Genomic DNA, 24,406 nt, shown 5'->3' on the forward strand with positions numbered 1-24,406 from the left:
GAATCACTTTTAAATGATTCTAAATAACATATGGTTAATAGACATTACCTTTGCTTTATTCAAGTAAAATTGTCCAAAAAGACGAATATTGATAATTTATAACTATACTCTCCTAGAAGATCATAATGTCATTAACTGAAATAATATGTAATCTCGTTTCTGATTCAACATGGACAAAGAGCATAGTGGTCATAAGACATCTTCCTTAAAGGCACAATATGTCATTTTCGCCGCTAGAGGGCGCGTATTCAAAATAAACAAATAGACAAAGTCGTAGTTTGATGACGCAGTGACTGAGTGTGGAATCATGGGAGTTGTCGTCTTCATCCCCACAGCCGATGCAATCCGACGGGACTCGGGCCGAAATCATGTTCATGGATGAGCTAATGATTTATTAAGGTAGTAGAATGAAGCAGGGTGAGGCTGAAAGCCGTCGAAGCGAAACAAGGCCGCTGAACGAGCGCGACACACGGCTCGAAAGCAGCGGAGCTTTTATTATGCCACAGTCGACCGCTTCCGCTCCTTCCGGTCGTGCTTATGTGGGGAAAAAAAGCAGCTTACTAGATACATTTGAAAGTTCTGTTATAATGCTACTCTGTGGGGTCGTCACCGGTCTATGTAAAAGAAAAGCAGTGCAGGGATAATGCTTGTGTAACACCCTCAGATGACATGAAATGTTGTCAGGTTTTTCAGTTCGCCTCCTGTTGCCACACTTAGTAACTACAGTCTAAAATGTTCAGTTGAAGTGTTTCATTGAAGAAATTACCACTCATTAAATACAATGGCAGATGAATGAAAGACGATCTTATAAAAAACTGAATCCACTAATACATTACAATCATGTATTTAAATAAGCAGTATATTCATTATCTATAATTATGAGGGTATACACTAGACATAAAGTAATCTCTTTGAAGATGTTCAAACTGATGTTCATGAAAATTCACATTAAATAAGTTACTCATAATCTATCACATTTTATACACAATATGGTAAGGAACAAAAAGGTCCAGAAAGCTTGAAGAGAGCTAGAAGATGATGGTTCTTTGGATCTTTTGTTTAGATAAGTTATGATATACCATGTTGTTCAGAGCCCTTTAGTCAGCTCTTTGTGACCTGTCACAGTATAATGAAAAGAATTAACTGTGGAGAAACTTTAGTTTTGCCGTACCCGCCCCAGAGATGCTGTTAGGTAACATTTCATAATTCATTATGACATCAGTTCCATCTCATACTTTTTGAGACACATAGCAAACCCAAACATTACTGTAATAAAAGGTCCAAACAAATCACTCCTGTCACTACGGCATACTCACACTGGCATATTGAATACATGTGGACAATTTGGATGAAGAATTGAATGCAATAAGCATTAAAACTCAAGCATCTTTCTCTTACCAATAATTTTGTATCAGTTCAATGGACGTTCAATGAAGATAATCCTAATGTAAATTCGAGGGTCAAACCACAACAACACCAAGAGCATTGAGAGAAGGTATTGGTATTTGGCCCTCTGCTGGCCAAAAAAAAACAAAAACTGCTGATTGTAGCTGGCTTTAAACTTGTATCTCCTTTTCGAACCATCAAGGTCACTCAGCTAACTGAAACATACGACAAACAAACCATGATAAATTCTTACAAACATTCTATTCAAAGACGACAAAAAAAACTTAATACTCATTGTATTCTTTATTCCCAAAATCATGGAACATTAACATTAAACATTAAACAATGCATAAAAATATATATATATTTTTTAATAATCTTTTGCTTAGCTGTTGTTCAGAGAGACTGTTGCGTTTCTGTTGGTTATTGGGCAGTGGTTATTGATTTTTAGTGTGTTATGGGAAGGGTTTTGATGGCTAGTCCTCCAGCAAGATGTCCACCTCCTCCATGGGCACTCTCAGACGCAACTCTTTCTCAGTCATAAGGTCTAAAAACTCTTGCACACGTTCAGGAAACAGCTGCACTGCGTCCATGTACAAGCCCTGCAGATACACACACATGCACAAATTGTAAGTGTTAAGTGTGCATACATTTTCACAGTAACAGGCTTCTCATTACCTTGTGCAAGTATAGTGAATCTTACCTTTACCCAGGGCACTGCCTGTAGGGCCTTGTAGAAGATTCCACTGCCCCTCTCTGCATTCCCATCACATACCTGTAGAAAACACACAAGGAAACAGCTCACACTCCCGTACCTGTAGCTATTTCTGAACATTCCTCAAATATAATGTGTTTACAACTTTACCATGAAGTTCAGATACATTCTCCACAGCAGAGGACAATGGGTCCCATGTTCTGTTGCCGTAGCATTTTCAAACAGACAGCGGATACGGTTGCTAAGACCATTATTTGGCAGGGTGGGCAGGGCTTCTCCAGGAAGACGAGACCTTAGGACAAAGATTACATCAGTTACTAAACCAGATTAGTGTTATTACTCAGGTAGCTAACTTTTAACTAACTTAAATTAACTGGCTCTGCAAAAACCTCAACCAACTGTTCTTCCACCATGGGCTGTCGGGTGACCCGAATGAGATCACTGACTGTAAGAGAATATATTAAAAAGGCTGCTATGGTGACCTTTGCTGCAACGCTGAGAATTCAGCACACTTGTGTCACATTTTGTAATGTATTTTGACACATTAGCTATCATGTGTTAGATTGAGCTTTGCCAGAAGTGTTCACACACAAAACTAAACAAGAAACAAAATATGACACATAGTATGATTTCTGTTAATAATCCCACATATATTCAAATCAGTTGCCAGGCCACCGGAATTTCTCCCGGTGCTCCCAATCCGGGCCATTTGCATGCGCAATATAGGCTAGACTCTCAAAATATTAAACTTAAAACGAGATTAAAATATAAAACTTGAATCTCATAATTGCTACGACTTAATTCTCAGAATTTTGACTTTATTCTCAAAATATTACGACTTTAATCTCGTAATCTTAGATAAAAAATACAAAATTTTTTACGTGGCACTAAAACGCTGTCGTAGAAACTTAAATGAAATGACAAGAAAAAAGAAAAAAAAAAGGAACAAAAAAGAGAATAAAGAAAATGTAAAAAATGACAAACAAAAGTCCAGTAAAACTAACAAGAACTGTTTTTTTCCTCACCTCTGAACAGAGTCCAGCATCTGTTTGAGTCGTTGCTCTGCAGTAATGGCAAAAAGATACGGCACAACACTGTCAGTTTTCTTTGCCACACTGTGGAAAAACCTGCGAGCACGGCCTGCGGTGTGATAGCGGTTCTCTGTTTGAAGGTACAGTTGCCATAATGAGGCACTGGAGGGCAGTAAGGAGAGGGCATCTGTAAGTGCCAGTCTTAGCCGGGAGAGAGGAAACACACTGGTGTTGGCGTGGTGGCGCAGCAGTGATACATGCTGGACAGCAACAGACTCCCAGTCTGCAAAGACCTTGGGTCTCCTCAGAGATCCATCTGTCACTTCTGAATTCAAGTTCCAGGAAATCAGTTTTTGGATGGCCTGATTGTACACAGCATCAGCTGCATCTATCCCCATTGTGAGGTACTGAAAAAGCCCAAAACATCCAACCAGGCTGGACATTCTGTGGAGTTTCTTTGGAGCTCTAGCATTGCTGCCTGTGCTCTGCTCAGGTAAAAAGCTCAATAGGGCCTGCTCATAGGCCTTTCTGGCCTTCAGTATGGTCACTGGGTTGATTTGGCAAGAGAAAGGAGTGTAAGCAGCACCCTCAGCTAATTTAGTGAGAATGTAGACAGCTTTGGAAGTGGGGATTGTCCCACTGTTTAAGGCCTGCTCTACCTCTAACTGGGCATAGAGAAAACAGAGATTACAGAGAACAGGATCATTAAGACCTCTAGTCACGCCCATGCCCAAGGCAGTGTCAAATACTTTGCGTGCCTCTTCCAGATTACCCAGAAGCCACTCCAGATGGGCATACTCTCTCCAAAGTGCCAGGCTGCTCCTGTTATCTGGCTCTTTTAGCAGTCGTTTCGCTAGCCGTTTACTACGCTTCCCCTGAGACTTCAGTCGCCTTTTATTTCCACTGCGTAAACATCTCAGTACCTACAATAGAAAAGCAAAGGAGGTGGTTGCAGACTAACACAAACATGGAAGTAAAGAATCGCAAAAAATGGTGGCTCTCACAACAACTTGAAAGAAATGTCAGGACGGTAAAATTAGAATTTATATATTATATTCATATAATTAATATGAATCATAGGATTATAATTATATTATTATTATATAAAAATAAAAAAAATACATAGTAATAAATATTATTATATCATACAATTATATCATTTTATATGATATATAATTTATTTTGTATTTAATATTAGCATTGGTGGGATTTGATTAATTATCATAAAAATATTTGCAATATTATAATTAAAATAATGCCACAATGCTTTTTTTTGTGCCTGAAATATGACCTGTTCAATTCCCCCCAGAAAATGTATATTTATATTTTGTTTTTTTGTGAATTTGTACACACACATACACAGACCTTTAGTTTCTCATACTGCAGCCAGCAGAGAGTAATAGCAGCTTGATCCTGTGCGGAGAGGAGTTGGAGAGTTTGCTGTAGAACGTTCTGGAGAAACTCCTCCCCTGCCTTACACAGCCCTGCCTGCCTCCTGCAGTCACTCAGAAATGTCATGTGACCCACTGCACAGATCCCAGCCATCGGGAGATCATAAGAGGTCAGTGGTCGCTCCGGGTCTGGGCCCTCCTCAAGGAAGGTTAGATCGTCCAGTAGAATGTTTGAGGAAGATGTTGTAGAGAACTTCCCTGAAGGTCCAGGCAGACCTAGGAACTGCAGGAAGGACAGGATCAACTGTAGCTGAAGATCTGGTCTGTCCGCACGAATCATAGATGGGCCAATATCATCAAACAAGACCTGCATGAAGACAGAAAGAGATTTAAAGAGGAGGTCTAATGCTATTTCATGCATTCTGACTTATTTACTCTGTTAAAGAGTTGGATTCTCATGCTAAACATGGCCAAAGTTTCAAAAAAGGAGTTGGACATACGACAGAGTATGTCTGTGCCAAATACACTCCTTCAGGTAGGGCTGAACGATTTTGGAAAATAATCTAATTGCGATTTTTTTTACCAGTATTGCGATTGCGATTTAATATGCAATTATTTTTTTAAAGCTCTTTATGTTCTGTATTATTCAACAAAGACAAGCAATAATCATTGTATAGTATGACCAACACACTATTAGATAGATTAAACATAAATGTCCTTTTCTGTAGGCCAGGCTTATATGTTACCATGAATACACCGATCGATCTTCAAGTCGAACACACCTCTTTACTCTCGCGTGTCACGTGACCGTGTAATCGCAGCCTCTGCGATTGAAAAATCGTGTTATTTCATATCGCGATATTATCGCAAATGCAATTAATCGTTCAGCCCTACCTTCAGGGTTCATATAAGTTTCTGAAAGTTTTTTTCGAGTATGGCCCTGTATGACATCATAAAGGATGGAATTCCTTGTACGTGCACTTCTCCCGGGAAGAGCGCACGCACACATCAACCAGAGCAAGAGCAAGAGCACGCCCATCATCGTGCTTCATTCGGTTCCGGAAGTCGTCGGCAGCGCTGCACAGGACTTGCTTGAGAAGGATTTGTCATTTTGTTTTTAGACCAAGAAATAAACAATGTCACCAAAGAAGTCTGTTTTTGGTTGTGAGGGAAAGATAACCTTGTTCAGCTTCCCAAAGAACCCAGCGTTAAGGGAACTGTGGATGCAGTTTGTTTCTCCGGTGCAGCAACGGAGTTGTGCAAGTGTGGTTGTTTGTTCCCAGCATTTCGGTGAAGAATTTTTTATAAACAAATGAAATAAAATTTAAGTCAATAAAGGTTTTGTTCCTGTTTTATTTATGTCCATATCACAGCTTGCAGATGATTGCTACGCAAAAGGTGTGTTCGACTTGAAGCGGCACTGCGCAGATCGATCGGTGTTTGACATCAAAGTACTGATTCAAAAGCATGCAGAGCCGTCTGTTCTCTATAGCTCTCATGGTACTTTGATGTCATACACTGATCGATCTGTTACAGCGCCGCTTCAATTCGAACACACTTAATAGCTTAGCACAGCACGCCTCCAGGACCTCGACTGTTTTCAGAGAGAAGCGTAAAGCTGTATCTGTCTTTTATAAATCTGAAAAAACTAAAGACTCTTGAGATATGAAGGATGCAATACTCTTCTATAGGTACTCAAGATTAACATGAGATTGGCAGAAACTGTGTGTGTTATGTCCCCTTTAAGCATTAATAAAACGGAACATTAATAACATCTTACAAATATTAGCTCATTTGACTATACATTAAACTATAAACACACAGTGTAGTTGAGCATGTTGAAATACATTTTGAACAAAAATGAAAAATCATCTGCATATTTCATTTGGGCCTACTCATAAGATTGTCAACAAATATCGCACCTGCCTGTCGGGGTCCTCACAGTCCTCTTCTGATTGGCCCTTGGTTTTATCTGGTCTCCATGGCAACCAGTGGTTTGCCTCTCGGGACGCCTCCACATCCAACCAGATCTTCCACTTAGGCCAGGTCTTGTCTTTGATCTCGGAGTCGTCCTGCTCTTCTTCATCATCATCATCTGCGGGCCACAGAGTTCACTGTAATATTAGCTCTCAGAATCAATAAAAAAAAAAAGACTTTGGCTTTGATGTTTTGGAATTGAGCATTCAAAACTGTGTTGGTCAACTCCTTGTTTTATCTTTATCACATGATGTCACAAGCATTCCCTATTACCCATGTCCGTGTAAAACAGAAGTCGGAAAAGTCAGAAATACCTTTGCATCAAATGCTGAACTACTAGCTATACTACAGTGCATTGGCAATGATCTACAGGTGCATCTCAATAAATTAGAATGTCGTGGAAAAGTTCATTTATTTCAGTAATTCAACTCAAATTGTGAAACTCGTGTATTAAATAAATTCAATGCACACAGACTGAAGTAGTTTAAGTCTTTGGTTCTTTTAATTGTGATGATTTTGGCTCACATTTAACAAAAACCCACCAACTCACTATCTCAACAAATTAGAATACTCCATAAGACCAATAAAAAAAAACATTTTTAATGAATTGTTGGCCTTCTGGAAAGTATGCTCATTTACTGTACATGTACTCAATACCTGGTAGGGGCTCCTTTTGCTTTAATTACGGCCTCAATTCGGCGTGGCATGGAGGGGATCAGTTTGTGGCACTGCTGAGGTGGTATGGAAGCCCAGGTTTCTTTGACAGTGGCCTTCAGCTCATCTGCATTTTTTGGTCTCTTGTTTCTCATTTTCCTCTTGACAATACCCCATAGATTCTCTATGGGGTTCAGGTCTGGTGAGTTTGCTGGCCAGTCAAGCACACCAACACCATGGTCATTTAACCAACTTTTGATGCTTTTGGCAGTGTGGGCAGGTGCCAAATCCTGCTGGAAAATGAAATCAGCATCTTCAAAAAGCTGATCAGCAGAAGGAAGCATGAAGTGCTCCAAAATTTATTGGTAAACGGGTGCAGTGACGTTGGTTTTCAAAAAACACAATGGACCAACACCAGCAGATGACATTGCACCCCAAATCATCACAGACTGTGGAAACTTAACACTGGACTTCAAGCAACTTGGACTATGAGCTTCTCCACCCTTCCTCCAGACTCTAGGACCTTGGTTTCCAAATGAAATACAAAACTTGCTCTCATCTGAAAAAAGGACTTTGGACCACTGGGCAACAGTCCAGTTCTTCTTCTCCTTAGCCCAGGTAAGACGCCTCTGACGTTGTCTGTGGTTCAGGAGTGGCTTAACAAGAGGAATACGACAACTGTAGCCAAATTCCTTGACACGTCTGTGTGTGGTGGCTCTTGATGCCTTGACCCCAGCCTCAGTCCATTCCTTGTGAAGTTCACTCAAATTCTTGAATCGATTTTGCTTGACAATCCTCATAAGGCTGCAGTTCTCTCGGTTGGTTGTGCATCTTTTTCTTCCACACCTTTTCCTTCCACTCAACTTTCTGTTAACATACTTGGATACAGCACTCTGTGAACAGCCAGCTTCTTTGGCAATGAATGTTTGTGGCTTACCCTCCTTGTGAAGGGTGTCAATGATTGTCTTCTGGACAACTGTCAGATCAGCAGTCTTCCCCATGATTGTGTAGCCTAGTGAACCAAACTGAGAGACCATTTTGAAGGCTCAGGAAACCTTTGCAGGTGTTTTGAGTTGATTAGCTGATTGGCATGTCACCATATTCTAATTAGTTGAGATAGTGAATTGGTGGGTTTTTGTTAAATGTGAACCAAAATCATCACAATTAAAAGAACCAAAGACTTAAACTACTTCAATCTGTGTGCATTGAATTTATTTAATACACAAGTTTCACAATTTGAGTTGAATTACTGAAATAAATAAACTTTTCCACGACATTCTAATTTATTGAGATGCACCTATAATGGAAGTGAATGGGAATCACGGCTTTGAGAGTCAAAAAACATACACAAACAAAACCAAATTAAACCCTGCGGCTCGTGACGATACATTGATGTGTAAAGACACGAAACGATCGGTCTGTGCAAGAAAATGAACAGTATTTATATCGTTTTTTTACCTCAATGTCCGAACTGTCCTGAGCGCGTTCTCAACAGCCGGCGCGTGACGCCACTCTGTGAACAGTCAGCTTCTTTGGCAATGAATGTTTGTGGCTTACTCTCCTTGTGAAGGGTGTCAATGATTGTTTTCTGGACAACTGTCAGATCAGCAGTCTTTCCCATGATTGTGTAGCCTAGTGAACCAAACTGAGAGACCATTTTGAAGGCTCAGGAAACCTTTGCAGGTGTTTTGAGTTGATTAGTTGATTGGCATGTCACCATATTCTAATTTGTTGGGATAGTGAATTGGTGGGTTTTTGTTAAATGTGAGCCAAAATCATCACAATTAAAAGAACCAAAGACTTAAACTACTTAAGTCTGTGTGCACTGAATTTATTTAATACACGAGTTTCACAATTTGAGTTGAATTACTGAAATAAATGAACTTTTCCACGACATTCTAATTTATTGAGATGCACCTGTACATCTGTGTGTGTGTGCGTTTGGTTTGAACACCTGGCTCAGATGGAATCACCCATCCTCCTCTCTCCTGCTGAAGCATCCAAGCCTTCCATCCCCGAGCCCCCCGTTCCCCAACCCTGGGCTCTCCACTGTCCCAAAAAGGCTCAAAAAAATCCACCTGGACACACAAAGATAATAAATATCATGAAAATACAAGTAGAGAAACAAATAAAAGCAAAAAATACAAAGTTCCCACACATTTTGACCAATGGATTTTCATGATTTGTTCATTCAAATCATGAAAAGTCATGACAGTAGTCTACTGTCTAGTGACATTTTTTATTTTTCTCTATATTTTATTACTATACTGTTATTTATAATTTATTGTCTATTCTCTTTATTATTAGTGTTTGTATTACCTTAAATTATATGTCTGCGCTTTTGTACTTTTTGATACTGCACAGCCACCTCTGAACACAAGTGGGCAGCACAGAGTCACAGAGCCATTCAAAGAATAATTTACCCAAAAATGATCTTTTACTCACACAGGTTGCTCCAGGATTACTGGATAAGAATTTAAAACCTGTTTTAAATGTTTTTAATAGAATTTCTACATACAAAAATCTGTATTTGCTATAGAAATTTTCATGCCTTTTTGCAATTTTATGATTTTCCGTAACTTTTCCAGTCTTGGATTTTAAAAGACTTGTATTTCCAGGTTTTCAATGAGCGATCCATTTGTAGAATCACTAGCAGCAACACTCCCATTCACATAAAAGTGCTGTAAAGTGTGTACTCAGAGAAACGATTAAGTCATGTTTAATTTGCAGTTATCTCAACACTGAGCGTCAAAAGTACCTCATACTGCAGCACCAAACCCAACCAGCACTAAAAACTTGTTCAACCAATCACAGAAAGACACCAGGAGTGGTCAGCCAATCACATGCTGACTGGATGATTAGAGAAGCAGCGATGTGCACTACCCACCATGCCATGTCACTGATTGATGTCCCCTAAATTTCAAGGATAAGAAATGCAAAAGGAGCGCAGGTTCACAGTTACTTTGAGTAAGGATGTGGGGTGGGTATAATATGACTATCACAGTCTATCATAGAGTGAAATGCGAATCATGTTTTTAATATTAACTAACAATCAGTTTCTGATCATATGAAGTTCATGTTGAAAACATAGGACAGGGAGCATTTTGACTCTCTAGGACTCTTTAGGTCTTGCTCAGCAGAACGTGTATACGGCTGTTGAAAGGACAGATATTTCTGCTGTTGAAGAAAAAGTTTGTTTTAAAAAGCAACAGTGCATGCGAATATGCCTCTTCAGCAAATCCTGTGACCGAAACAGAGGGTAGAGCAACCACAGTTTCACATGAACACGCAAACACATCTTGCAGTACATACAGTTATGCCTCTGTTCTATACTTTTAAAAATGTAAAATATTTTACTACAGATCCCATATTTATCTTAAATGAAATGCAGGGTTACGATTTTACTGCACAGTGAAAACTACATATTTTGAGTTGCTTGAATAATTAGTTATTGAATAATAATTATTCCGCCTTAAAGAAGCCCGATATAAATAGGCGGGATTGGGTCAACCTGACCCCAGTTGGACACATTAGGGTGCGACAGAGCACAACTGAATGGAAAAGAATACCAAAGACATTCATCTGAAGTTGTATGGTGTTGCTTCAAAGGGAAAGAATAAAGGAAATAACTTTTACAAAAGGGTTTTAATGCTTTTCTGTTTGTATGTGTACCTGTTGTCTAGTGGGCAGGTCTTTCACGCTGTCTGGCTTGAAGAAAGTGAAGTCCAGAAGGGCTTGGAAGAGACACACAGCTTTCTCTGTGTGACCCGCCTGCCGCAGGAAATGGCACTGCTGTAGAAAGATATCTGCCAGACAAGAGAGAACACAGTTTCATTTATGATTAATGTATCATATTGTGTGTGTATAATGAGAATAAATATGAATGTAATGGAAATTTTACCTAAAAACTACACATAGTTGATACTGCACAGCCACCTCTGAACACAAGTGGGCAGCACAGAGTCACAGAGCCATTCAAAGAATAATTTACCCAAAAATGATCTTTTACTCACACACGTTGCTCCATACCTGTATGACTTTTGACCCAAGAAACATAGAATAGGCTTAGAACAACACGATATTTCCTAGATGAACTATATCCCGTTCAACTCGTTTCAGAATGAAATCTCATCTCAGATGTGTATTCAACATTGACTCGTCACATCACAATGACAATGTCAGACCTTTATTTGCATTTCACTATAGACCTCATAATAAGTCTGGCCCAATCTGTGTAAAAATTAATTGTATGATTGAGTGTAAATTTCAGCTCAGTTCAGCAAATGTGGGCCCAGGGAGTGCTTATCCAGATACACGATGCACATTAACCCAATCTATGGAGGTTATTGTTTAATTAGGATAACTGAGAAGCCAGTAATAGAGAACACAGAACAGCAAGGGCCCTAGCTCAAAATCTGATCATTCATCCACACACACACACATATTCTAATGAGATTTTAACGCCTGTTCATTTCGGCGAATCCCAGTACGGGGAAGCCCAGGACAGTGATGTTTATGTTCCGACTCACTGTCTGTCTCTCTCTAAACAGACCCACACAATACACCCTCTAAACTAGCTGACAAACAACATGCCAATCCACTCCAAAAACACCACATCATCACCTTTTACTGTTGCCTGCCAGTCGATCCCTGCCACACACACAAAGGGTGGACAGCCCAAAACATACTCCAAAACGTACACTTGCACAAATTGTACATGAGGTGCTTAACTCTACAAATATTTATGCATGTAATCAAAACACGTTTACAGTTTCCACCAACTGCTGTCACAGCAACATGAGGGGAGGGAGAGAAAAAACAACCCACGGCTGCAAATTCACATCTAAACAAGTGAAACTCAAACGATGACAATGCAAAAATTATCTGAGGACACTAGGAGACATTAACAAGAACCTGGTGGAAAAGCTATCTGGAGTCTCTAATAGATGCTAAACACATGATACATTTGGTAAGTATCTATATTTGACAAGTATAAAATATCACTATACCTAAGAGGTCTTCCTGGGTGCCTGGAAGTGGAGGGTGAGACACCATGCTGCCATCTTGGACTGCACTGAGCGTGCTTAAACACTTTCCGAACACGCTGTTGACCTTTGACACTGAGAAAGTGCTGAAAAGACTCTGTGTGAAGAGAAGATACTTCCTCCATAAAGGGGCACTGTTTGGATGGATGAACACTAGTTTCTTCCACTCTTTCTGCAGGGTGGCAGGCTCCCATAGTTCCTTGCACAGGTGGAGTTTCTCCAGTTTCAGGTCTACGTTGGCAGGGTTACTTTCCACTGCCCTGTCCACAATGGACAGCTTCTTCTCCAGCACGGCACGAAGAGACATCTTCTTCATGTCACCATCATTGTCAGTGTCACTGGCAGCAGAGAATGACCCAGAACCAAAGGCCAGTTCATCCTGATCAGAGACAAAGAGAGAGAAATTAGAGTTAGGTAAGGAAACAATGAAACTGGCACATTTCCTGTCAGGAGGCCTACCTGGAAGTGTATAAAGTCCAGCCACAGCTGGGTGTCCGTAGGATTCTCCCGTAGCTTCCTGTTAAACTCTTCCACCCGTGCACTCAGAAGGGTGCTGCTGCTCCCTTGAGCCTCAACATCCTGCTGATCTCCCTTGACCTCCGGTTGACCCTTGCCCTCCAGCCATAAAGAGGTTCCACGGTCATAGATGCCCAGCGGATTTACCCAAGATACGGGTGCCTGGGTGAAAGAGCCCTGCTCTACAGTGCAGGCTGAGAGCTTGATGTAGGAATCAGAGCTGACAGCAATGCCCTCAGAGAGTACAGGCAAAGCAGGCAGACTATCTGACCGGAGCAACTGAAGGGTGGAAGGACAGAAATAGCGCTCGGGTTTCTTGTCCACTCGCTTCTTCTCTGGACCTCCATCATTCCAGTTCACAGCCTGCATCCTGAAGTCTAACCCCAGGCAAGAGCCTCCTTTCCTCTTATACCTGAAAAGCAGAAGTTGTTAACATAAGTGGCACGAAAAATATGACGGGTTTGAATTGAATTGGTGAAGAACCACTGAGCTTTTTCCTCAAAAACAGTGCAGAAAATATGACAAAACTTTTTAGATTCCATCTGGGCCTACTGACAGATGAAGGACAAAGTAAAAACAGGAGTTGGCAGGTGTCTGAGTGAGGATGAGATAACTTGAGAAAGTGAAGGAAAAAGTTCGAAGACGAGGGATTTGTATCCTCTTTGGAGCAGCACTTGACCTTCTCAAGAAAAGAGTGCTGTGATGCACCTCTGTACACTCATTCTGTACACACTCTTCACACATGATACCGATCAGCTTTAGAGGAGTGTGTATGGGGGCATCTGTGTGAGAGGGAGATGTTGGGAGAGAGGGACAGTGAGAGAGAATGCGAGTATTGATTGCGTTCTCTTAAGTTACAGATGGCAGATCTGACACCAGATTAAAGCCGATAGAAGCTGGAGAACTGCCAGGTGTGAGATTTGTTGCCTCTGAGCAGCTAATAAACCCTTCAATATAGCTTGTTGCGGTGCCAGAAAATTGGAGTAAATACGACCCAGAACGACGCTTAGGGAGAGCAGGGGTACAGAACTACAGCTGCATGCTGACATCAAAGTAAACTAGATTTACATTTCCAAAAAGAAACATCAGTGCTTGCAAGGCAGCGCAAATAAGTTTTAGGCTTTGGTTTTGCATAAATGAAATGAGCCATAAGAACCGCTTGGCCATTGTCATGGCACTCAGTGCGCATCTTGATTTTTTTTTTTATGGCTGGCTGAGCATGACAATCAACAAATACAATGGGTATAGAAAACAATCACCCCTCTTTTGGGGTTTGCAGCCTGAAATGAATAGGGACATCGTTTTTGTTTTATCCAGCTGTATTTACTCAGTGCAGCTTATAACATCCAAGTGAAAAAAATAACACCAACATGTCAGAAAAAATTAAAAACCAGAATCACTGAGTTGGAAAAAGGATCACCCCCTTCCTAAAATGACTTGTAAACTCAAAGGCACACAAAGCCATTTGACTTTCAACTGTGATCATCTGTGGTCATTTTGATGAGCTCAGCATGAAAAGAGCTTTCCTGGAGCATTTCAGTCCTGAAGCATACAATCATCTATGGGTTTCAAGGCACTGTCAAAAGATCTTTGGGCTAAAGTTGTGGACAGGCACAAGTCGTGTACAAAAAAATGGATACAAAGATGATACAAAAAATTTCATTTTATCAATGCCTAGAAGCACAGTGAAGTCTGTTATTAAGAAGTGGAAGGTATTTGGTACAACACAGACCCTCCCTGCATCAGGACGTCGCTCCAAACTGGATGAAAGAGCCAGAGGAAACTGGTCAGAGAGGCAACCAAGAGGTCTACAGCAGCTCTGAAGCAGTTGCAGGAATTTATGACAAAGAGTGATCATTGTGAGGATAGAATAAAAAATGGATGGGGCAAAATACCATCAAATTCTTGAGGAAATCTGCTGCCTTCTGCCAGAAAGTTGACAATGGGAAGAATAACCTTCTTCCCATTGACAACTTTCTGGCAGAAGATTTCAGGCTGCTTTCTAACATGACAATGACCCAAATGACACACAACAAAACTGACCACACAGTGGTTAAAGAAGAAAAAGGTGAATGTCCTTGCATGGCCTAGTCAGAGCCCAGACTTAAACCCCACTGAAAATCTGTGGAATGACTTGAAGACTGCAGTCCACAAACGGTCACCATCACATTTAACTGAACTTGAGAAGTTCTGCAGAGAAGAGTGGGCAAATATTGTCTAGATGTGCAAAGTTAGTAGAGACAAATCCCAACCGACTAAAGGCTGTAATTAAAGCAAACTCAGTGGATAAAATCACTCAGTGATTCTGTTTTTTTTTTCATTTTCATTCAGAATTTTTTTCTGACATGTTAGTGTTATATCTTACACTTGGATGTTATAATTAAATACAGCAGGATAAAACAAAAACTGTGTCTGTCTTCATTTCCAGGCTGCAAAGCAACAAAATTTAATTTTTTTTAAAGGGGGTGATTCTTTTCTATACCCACTGTACATTGACAAAGCCCTTTCAGTAAAAATGTGGCTATAGAAGTTTGAATAGAAGCAAGACAGAGAAGACCAATAACTATCCAGTATACCAGTGTGGTGTCAAGTCCTGCTCCAGGAGGGCAGTATGCTGCAGAGCTTAGCTATAACCAGCTCCAACACACTTGCAAATTGAAAGTTTCAAGTGAGTCTGAAGACCTTAATTACTTTGGTTCAGGTGCGTTTAATTAAGGTTGGAGCTAAACTCTCTAAAATGCATTTTAAATGGCAAACATTTTAAAAGGGAGTGCGTTCAACTGATAACTATCAAAACATAAACTGACGTGCACATTAACAGAAGTGTTTACATGTAAAGCGAAACTGGGGGAACAGGTAAAATCTTATTGCCTGACATTGGTTTTACTCAAACCATTAAAAAAAGGTATTTACATATTACACGTTGTCAAGTTATTAAGCATAATTGGTATAAGATATGCATGTTAACACCCTCCATGTACTCAAACTGTAATCTTAATTTTAATTATAATATAATCCCAGTCAAATCCCATATGGAATGCTGCTGAATAATAGGTCATATTATATATACATACGATAAGCTTGCCTTGCATTCTAATCATTACACATTAAACTTAAGCATAGACTTAATAAAGTTAGCCAATATAGACATAGTTATTAAAATGAACTCAATCAATAGGCAGTGACCAATAAGTACAAACTCAGTAGCCTATTATAAACAGAATCCCTCAAATAAAAGTTAGTCAACATAAGTCAGCACGTCAAGGTACTGTTCGTTCATGGCAGAAGCTTTGCACATCTGTGTTTGAACACACTTCTCGTGTATGAAAAGTATCTGTACAGATAATCGCAAGAAAATCTTGATGTTTACCAGCAACTATATATTATTTAAGGGTATTCTATTCATTAGGTTATTGATATAGAATCTAGTGTTGTTAAGTAAGATTCATTCATAGTATTTCCTCTAAATCTGTATAAAATTCATACTGCTTAATAGCCTATAAGCAAGCTTAATTGTTATTTACCAGTTTGCCATAGAATAAAACTAAAAAGTTTTGTGTAGGTAAAAAAAAACTCCCTCACCTTGCTCATCTTCCGAGTAGACATTTCAGATATATATATAAACAATGTAATATTTTTAAAAGGTAACATTAGCATTACAGTAATTTAAACATAGCTTTTGTAAGAATATTAAGCAAAACATAAATGTGCCAAAAAATGAAATTAAATAGCATAAACAAGTATTTCCAATGTCAACTAGCAGCAGCAATATTGTTCAGTCGACTAGTCTCACACATCCCTTTTTTGCAAATGTCACACTTTTTTATGAGTAAAAAGTACACAAATATTATCTACTAAACAAAATTTAAATGGAGTATGCATGTTAATCATTGAATTAATTGCAATTGTATAGTAAAAAAGAAGTACAGTAAAAAAAAATGTGTGCGTCAAAGGGAGGACAGAAAGTACAAAGAGTTGGGATGCAGAAAATTTCATGTGGATTTCAAAGGGTTTCTGCAAACAGAAGCTGGGGTTATAAAAGCAGTTGAAAGAGACACATGAGCGCAATATACACTGCAGCTCTCTCGTACACACACAGTCACAGTGCACTCCTGCATTATAGAGCATCTGGCACCTGCTGCTACTGCTGAGACTGGCTGACCTTCAGAGAGCCAAACAGAAAGAATGAAAGAGGAGAGCATCTGTGTGTGAGACAGACAGACACACAGAGACAGTGAGTAAAGTTACCTGGCTATGTCTCCCCTATAGAGGGATTTGTATTCCCAGTTGGCACGGTCAGCTCTTCTGTCAATACAGAAGGGGGAGTCAGAGGGGGTCTGGAGGTCATCCAGCCACATAAAGGTCTCGCTCACCCGAACTTGAGCTTCCTCTCTGCAGCCAAGAAGATGAAAGACAAGGACATAAAATACAACACACACCATTATCCAAAAATCCAGAGTTAAAAGTGTCTTAAATAGACAGCCTCAAATTATGGTTGATGTTTTGTGCATTTCAATGTTTAAAAACAATGCAAACAACAATGCAAAGAACGTGCAAATCTTTTGCATTCCCCCAAAAGGAACAGTTCACCCAAAAACTGAAATTACATGCCACAAAAAGACACATCCTGCTTTTGTTGTGTCCAAAATAGCTGCGTTGTCATTCTGCTAAATTTCTACTTTAATGTTTATTGGTTTAAATGTTTAAACATCTCTAATGTTTAGAGTCATACACTTTGAAACAGCATGAGGATGAGTACATAATAACAGAATTTTCACTTTTGGGTGAACTGTCCCTTTAAGAGATTAAATGTGTGAAGCCTTTTAAGCCCGATAAAAATGTAAGTGGGTACAAATATCAGAGACTGACTGTAGATCAATGTACAATGTACTGGATTTTTCTATGAACACACCTGTCAGCGTTCTCCTTTTTTAGCAGGTCGCTGGGGTAAACTGTGTCTGATTCAGATCCACCGCACTCCGAGTTATCTCTGCTCTTCTTCTTGTGTTTTTTCTTCTTTTCTTTCTTTCTCTTCTTCGATCTGCCATGGCTATCTTCTCTCTCTTTACACTTCTGCTCTCTGCATAGACATAGAAAAGTTCACTGTGTCCTCTGATAAACAGACACTCTGCATAAATATACCTTTTACAGTCAAGTTAATATTTTAATGTTTAAATATGTAATATGTATATGTGTAAATATTTATAAAACTGGGTACTGCATTTCAAGTCTGGTCTAACAGGCATAATAGTACTATATTAAGGTACATGTATACTTAGTTATGAATATTAAATAGCCATTAAAAGAAACATTATTTATGATTCATTTATTTGTACATGATGTCTTAATTGTAATTACCGTATTGTCCCGAATATAAAACGATATTTTTTTCTTGGAAATACATCTGAACAAACGCGGTCGTCTTATATTCAGGGTCTAGACTTTGACATGTCAATAATACACCCACAACAGGTCGTCTTATAATCAGGGTCTTATATTCGGGCCAATACGGTAATACACTTTAATGTTGGAAGGACAATGAAACATTTTTAACTCAGCTTCAGCTTTGGTTGAAGTCCATGCACATTTTCTTTTTTCACAAGATTTAACTTGAAATTAGATAATAACTGACAGATCCCCTTTTGTAATCTATTAGGTAAATTCTTTAAACACACATTAAGTTCCACAGGTGATAAAGTTAATTTATTCAGTGATTAACTACACTGCGCTTTAAAGGATCAGATGACCTTGTGCCTGCTGGTTCTTCTGCCTCTGCTTGCACTCTCTCTGTGGCCCGCTGATGAGTCTTCAAAGCATCTTCTTTGCTGAAGCTCTGATTACTCAGCCATTCCAAATCTGCTGGAGCTGAGAGAAGAAACATTCAGTCAAACAAAATTAGCTATGCTGGCCTCTTAAGAACTGAATAAATCAGTCAGTCAAGACAGACAGCCTGTCCAAATGAAGCAAAACCTCAGAGGAGTGCATCTGATGTGATTCGCACACACACAAAAAATGTCCATTAAAGAGGGTTGATTCCCTTAAGCAGTGAGAAGGACAGAAGCATGATGCTATCTGTTACTTTGTGGACAGCCTGGGAAGGAGCCAGATGTGTTGCTGACCTGGCCGATATTCTGCACAAATCCCCCACCGCAGCAGAGGTTATCTGCATGCAAGAGCAGTTTGTTCTTTTCTACTGTACTCAATGTGAGAACGGTCCTTTCCCAATAATTTGATATTGATTAGTTGGGATGTGTGTCTTCATCTAGCTTATTAAGTGCTCAAAGATAGGGTCCACTCAAACAGAACGGCTGACTGATTGCATTGCGTTGAACTGCAGCCAAATCCATAACGGTCCAGTATTTGGCATACAAGATCATTTGAGATCGCAGAATATGTGCTAGTTATTGGCGCTTATAAGCATCACTCCAACTTTTGCTCACTTTGAACAAACCCTAAGTATTAAACTTTCCAGTGTAAATTGTCACAAATGTTTGTGTATGGACATACTATATACTAGTATGATAGTATATAGAGTATATAGACAGATAATACTACAGATGAGCTAAAGTTAGCCTAAAATTAAAACTGACACTAAAATCATACTTAAACATAAAGGCTGTTATGCACATATTATTACTGTTAATCAACGTGTAATGCAGCTGCTCACAGTTACAGTAAATCATGCAGCAGTTATAGTAATAATCAGCACAACTGTTAGGCATCGTTTACAGGTTCTCTTTCTTTAATGCAATATCAAGTACACCAGACCTGATCCTGTAGCTTACCTCTATCCCCAGTAGAGCTGTTATTGCCTGACAGTTCAGCGCAGGACGGGAAAAGAGCCATGTTACTTCACACAGATCAAAACAGACGCGCGCCGGTTACGTCATCCGCCTGCGACCTGGAAAGAAAGCGTGCGTGCTGTGATGAAAAGATTAATTTCTGCAAATCGGTTCTTTCGAACAGTTACCAACTCCAGAAATGATTCAGCAATTCATTTATGTCATGACACAAAATTACGACATAGATGCAGGCTCACAAAAAGAGTAATTTAAAACCTAAAAATAATTTACAATAATAAAATTTGCAAACAATACTAAAGTTCATCTTCTACCTCAAACAAAAGTTTTAGCATGTCTAAACCAACTCTTATGCGTGTTGATAAAAATATCACACAGGCCAAGTCATAAATATATTTCCCAGTTCGTTTAATTTGTAATATTCCCGCTCTTATAGTAAACTTGCATTTCACCCCATTAAATAATCCAAATACAAAAACTGATATCATCAACCTGCACATTACGAATCGGATATGCTCGACATAGAGACTGTTCTCGGCTTAATGAATCAGTGATTTGTTGATTCGATAAACTGATTCAGTACACTGCCTGAGCGTGAAGGAATCGTGAATTCAAGGGATTTCATTTGACGCAAAAAAATTGACCCGTTCATGAACCTGTTTCGTTAAGACCGCTGAGGGAAAATAGTGGGGTAAAATATTTTCCATGGTGATTAAGATATTTTAAGCAATTTTATTGTACGGTAGTTTAAGAACAAAGAAGTCCATCAGAAGTTCATCAATTATAGTACTAGTTTAGCAAAACTTTACTGCGTACATACAGTGAAATTCTTTCATTATCATCATAACATCGATATTTTTATTTATTTATTTCCGTTGCCGCAACCTTCATTTCACCCTGTTTGAAGTGTTATTTTAAATCTGCGACTTTCTCCAATTCGCTTTATATAACTAGACAAGGAGCACGGCACTCTGTGCTAACCATTTCTTTCTATGGAACTCAATTAAACCTTAGCTTTGTGGATGTGAAGGAGTCTCACGGTGAGTCTATAATATGAGAGCTGATCCCGGGAGAGAAATTTAATCAGCCCTGTCCTGTCTAACCGAAGGGCTTGTTCCAGTGCTGCGTGATCCGGGACACACTGAGCGCAATGGCTTGACGCATTGCAGGTCTAACGTAACCAATCAGAAACGCTGTTACAGTCACGAGCGGATTGCAGGTCTCAACTGCCCAATCATAAAAGCTGTGACATGCTGAGCCGAAACCTCTCTAGCGTCAACAAAGAGGACTTGATGCAATAAGTAATATTCCGACGAAAGAAACTAGTGCCTTTTAGAGAAGTAGTCCCTCAAGATGTGAAGTGTTCTTAGACTATTTTTAGTACTGTGACCCCAAAAAATTATTCCACTGAATGTCGATTTGTCCTTATTTTTTTTATATATATAGATTCTGTTATTTTTAATTAATAACTGACTTTTTAATTTGTATCCTATATTCCTATTTATAATATTATATTAAAACAATTATTTTCATGTTTTATTTATTTGTTACTGAGTTTTCAGTATCAGAATCAAATTTAACTGTTCACTGGGATTTATTTGGTTAATTAATTAAGAGACCAATGGAATGGATTTTTCTCTGTGACAAATGACTTAATGCACAATAGGGCTCAAATTTTTGAATGCGAAAGTATTATAATAAAAAGTGTTTCTACACAACTTTTTACAGAACATATTAATTGGTCATTTACGGTAAGAATTAGAAGTATGATTTTTAAATGATCTCATGTTTTTATCTGTAAAATATTTTTGTATGTTTTTCCTACAACAATAAAGTGAAAATTAAATACTGGACACGTGTGTGTGTGTGTGTGTGTGTATGTGTGTGTGTGTGTTTGCGTATTTATTTATTTTTTAAAATTACATCTTAAATGCACATTGTTAATCTGCACTGCTTACTCATATATTTAAATGATTTAATAAGGAAATGCTAATTAGGGCACTAAACTTGCATTATTCATAAATAATATTACTATTAATAAATAATATGAATCCTGTTATTTTACATATTGAACGTTTACATGCAGTACTGTAAATATGCTGTTTGTTCCAAAAGTGATGAACAAAAATTATATAGACATACCAGAAATTGTCAGATTTCATGTACTTAAGTACCGTACATATTATGCATACTTGTACATGTTACATTTGCATATTACATTGTTCATATTATACATAATATTTCGATATTAGCCTACATCTTTCATAAATAAACACTTTTTCTTCTGGCGACTGAGGTGATTATGATAAGTAGGTGGGCGGGGCTTATGACTGCTCTATGCGGAAGTGAGTGATAGGGGTCCGTACGGCGGAGGAATACACCATTGTATATAGTACCGGATCACCTTCAATACTCTGCGAGCGACAGTCGCACGGTGGAGCTTTAACTGAGCGCGGAGCATCGCTGCAGTCTAGTGTAGATTAACAAACCTAGTCCACTCTCCATCCTCAGATATGGTACGTATAGGCTTTTATCATACACCACCATTTATGAACATGTGCTCATATTTTATGTATTTAACGCATTGGGGTTAATATATAGACATGACTAACGTAACCACCTGCCTGTCTCTTATGCGTTTGCGCTAGTGCAACAGCAAATCAAATTTGATTTCATATGCATTAGACTCGGTTCTGTATGTCATTGCGCTTCGCAAACGATGGTTGAATCTGATTATTATTTTGAACGTGTTGCAGTGTTATTGATGTCATAGTGCGGCAGGAAATGTGACATACGCGTTTTATTATGGTGTGATGTGCTGGACAGCAGCAGACAGATGATCAGTTCTCGCGGTCTATTAAATAAGAACACATTGTGCTTGCCTTTGTAATTATATGTTTGTGACAATATTTGCTTTGCTTTAGCGAATGATTTTGCTATAGACATCACTGACAGCCACTGTACAAAATCAGGCCACTCGGAATAAAGAGTAAATAAAGACCTTAAAGAAATAATTCACCCAGAAAATGTAACTTCTGTCATCATTTACTCACCCCTATGTCGTTACAAACCTGTAGGACTTTTTTCTTACCTGGAAAACAAACCGACGTGTTAGACAGAATGACAGCCTCAGTCACCATTCACTTTAATTGTATGGAAAAAGATGCAATGAAAGTGAACGGTGACTGGAGCTGTCAGTCTCCTTTTGTGTTTCACAGAAGAAAGATAGATCAAAATAATAACAGAAGTTCAATATTTGATAGAAATGTTTCTTGAAATGTTCAGTGTAGTGAAATGAATGAGATGTTTAAGCAGCTGACATGTGGGTTGTGTTGGCTGTGATTGACCATTGTTTCGTTTTTGAAGAAAAAGCATTATGTCATGTATGTATGACCATGTTATTTATCTTAGCTGCTCTTTTATTAGTCTTTTTTTTTTATTATAATTTGCATAACAGTCAGATCTGTCAAAAGTAAGCAGGATTAGGACCATAAGTTGGCTTTATTTAGTGGTTCAGGTTGGCACAAACATATTTGATCCATTTTGGGCTTTACTGACTTGTTGTGGAAGGAACAGGTCTGTTTGTTATCCAGGCTCTGGGCTTGAAAGTTTTTCCTCATTAATCGTACAGTTGGATACCCAACGAGAAAATAAACAAACCTTTGTTTAAGTGGTGCATTTTAGCTCAAGAAAGCAAACATTGTTCATGAAGCATGGAAAGAATTTCCTGAGTGAGTTCAACAAAGTCAATGCCGACTCAATGAGTCCATACAAACGCTTCTGCTTCAGCTTTTCCACAGCACCATGCCAGAAGGCTCAGTATAAATCATTTTTTATGGATGTTATTTAAGCCTGTGCAGTTTGGTGAGAATCATCTCAGTTCTGTGATGAACTAGTTGCTGCGAGGTGTCTGTTTCCTCCCTTCTTCAGGACCGTCCTGGCCACGATGCAGCCATTGCAGCTCTAGTTTCGTTGTCTTGCCTGTACGGATTAAGTGGGCCCTTGTGAGGATAATAAGCATGTTTTTTTCACCCATCATGTAGAACGTAGATCATGTACTTCTTCATACGGGCCTCTCTGGAAGATTCTCTGAAATGACAGTCATGCTGAACTGCTTGAATGCTACAACGATAACTACATAAATATATAAGAGAGAATTTATTGGGTAACCTGGTAGCTGAAATGGCCAGATTAGCCATCAACGAATGGCTATTTCAGGGCTTGCTGTCTTCATGGTACACAGTTGGTTTGGTTCACAAGGAAGCTGCCTTCACAGTTGTGGTCATGAGTTTATATTCAGCCATCTTCCTGTCTTAGGTGCTAAGTTGTGGGTACATTGGTGTTCATGTTGTGAAGAAAGACAGTTACTGGAACTAGACTCAGTAGAGTGTTTGCATCTGTCAGCATGATGGTTAAGGGGCCTTGGGGACTCCCTGTTAACATGGTGTGAATGTGGCAATACCACACTCATTATCATACACTGGGCGTCCCAAGCGCCAGGCCAGCCTTCTCTCAGCTGCTTTTGCCGCTTGGTGAGTCCTAAATCAAGGCCAGATTCCAGGCAACATTGCGCAGAATTTCAGATCCAGGCCAAATTCCTGGCAGTGGTGTGTGATGTTTGAAGCCTCACTGGATGGCAAATAGCCTGCAATGCTTCCAGAAGAGGTACAGGATCCTGTTCTCCCCCATCAGCTGGAGAGAAAAAAAAAGATCCTTTATGGACTGGGTCCATGGGGAATCTGCGAACGGTGCATTTTCCACATTGATTTTGTGGGGGAAAGAAGCTGAAATGTTTATTAAATGAATACACATTTAGATATTGTTACATATTTACAGATTGTTACAGATTAGCCATGCACATTATTATGCATATTATTTAAAAAAAAAAAAA

At 39.1% G+C, this 24,406-nt stretch overlaps 2 protein-coding genes across 4 annotated transcripts in view; one reads left to right on the plus strand and one right to left on the minus strand.

Annotated features, from left to right (window-relative positions):
• Positions 1 to 1,768: 1,768 nt before the first annotated feature.
• On the minus strand, positions 1,769 to 20,673 carry LOC107711861 (protein NRDE2 homolog). Of its 3 annotated transcripts, none has more exons than XM_016516940.1 (15): positions 20,555 to 20,673; positions 19,501 to 19,616; positions 18,463 to 18,580; positions 17,628 to 17,795; positions 16,964 to 17,107; positions 12,659 to 13,127; positions 12,164 to 12,578; positions 10,827 to 10,960; positions 9,106 to 9,232; positions 6,446 to 6,618; positions 4,498 to 4,890; positions 3,127 to 4,055; positions 2,252 to 2,393; positions 2,090 to 2,161; positions 1,769 to 1,988 (listed from the first exon to the last, which is right to left on the minus strand). In XM_016516940.1, exons 2-15 carry the CDS (start codon positions 19,559 to 19,561, stop codon positions 1,863 to 1,865), a joined length of 3,471 nt encoding a protein of 1,156 aa, XP_016372426.1. In that variant the 5' UTR covers positions 19,562 to 19,616; positions 20,555 to 20,673; the 3' UTR covers positions 1,769 to 1,862. The 3 variants fall into 3 exon arrangements, with proteins under 3 accessions (XP_016372426.1, XP_016372435.1, XP_016372417.1); XM_016516949.1 differs by having other exon boundaries at positions 9,109 to 9,232; positions 20,525 to 20,673; XM_016516931.1 differs by having other exon boundaries at positions 20,525 to 20,673.
• A 1,234-nt stretch (positions 20,674 to 21,907) lies between these two features.
• LOC107711878 (calmodulin) overlaps positions 21,908 to 24,406 on the plus strand; it is a 12,393-nt gene continuing 9,894 nt past the window's right edge. Inside the window, exon 1 of the mRNA XM_016516960.1 lies at positions 21,908 to 22,031. Coding sequence (XP_016372446.1) covers positions 22,029 to 22,031 — 3 coding nt within the window. The 5' untranslated portion in view covers positions 21,908 to 22,028. The remainder of the gene's footprint in view (positions 22,032 to 24,406) is intronic.

Source organism: Sinocyclocheilus rhinocerous, unplaced genomic scaffold (assembly GCF_001515625.1).
Source record: "Sinocyclocheilus rhinocerous isolate Xijiao unplaced genomic scaffold, SAMN03320098_v1.1 scaffold2117, whole genome shotgun sequence".
NCBI lineage: Eukaryota > Metazoa > Chordata > Actinopteri > Cypriniformes > Cyprinidae > Sinocyclocheilus > Sinocyclocheilus rhinocerous.

What these genes read in the sequence shown, in the direction of transcription:
- LOC107711861 (XM_016516940.1), bottom strand. Translation starts at nt 19,561, where the DNA reads ATGGCTCTTTTCCCGTCCTGCGCTGAACTGTCAGGCAATAACAGCTCT. An exon ending in CAGCTCTACTGGGGATAGAG is followed by an intron (nt 18,581 to 19,500) that starts GTAAGCTACAGG and finishes TTCTTCTCTCAG; the next exon opens with CTCCAGCAGATTTGGAATGG. An exon ending in CACCCAGGAAGACCTCTTAG is followed by an intron (nt 10,961 to 12,163) that starts GTATAGTGATAT and finishes CTTGTCTGGCAG; the next exon opens with ATATCTTTCTACAGCAGTGC.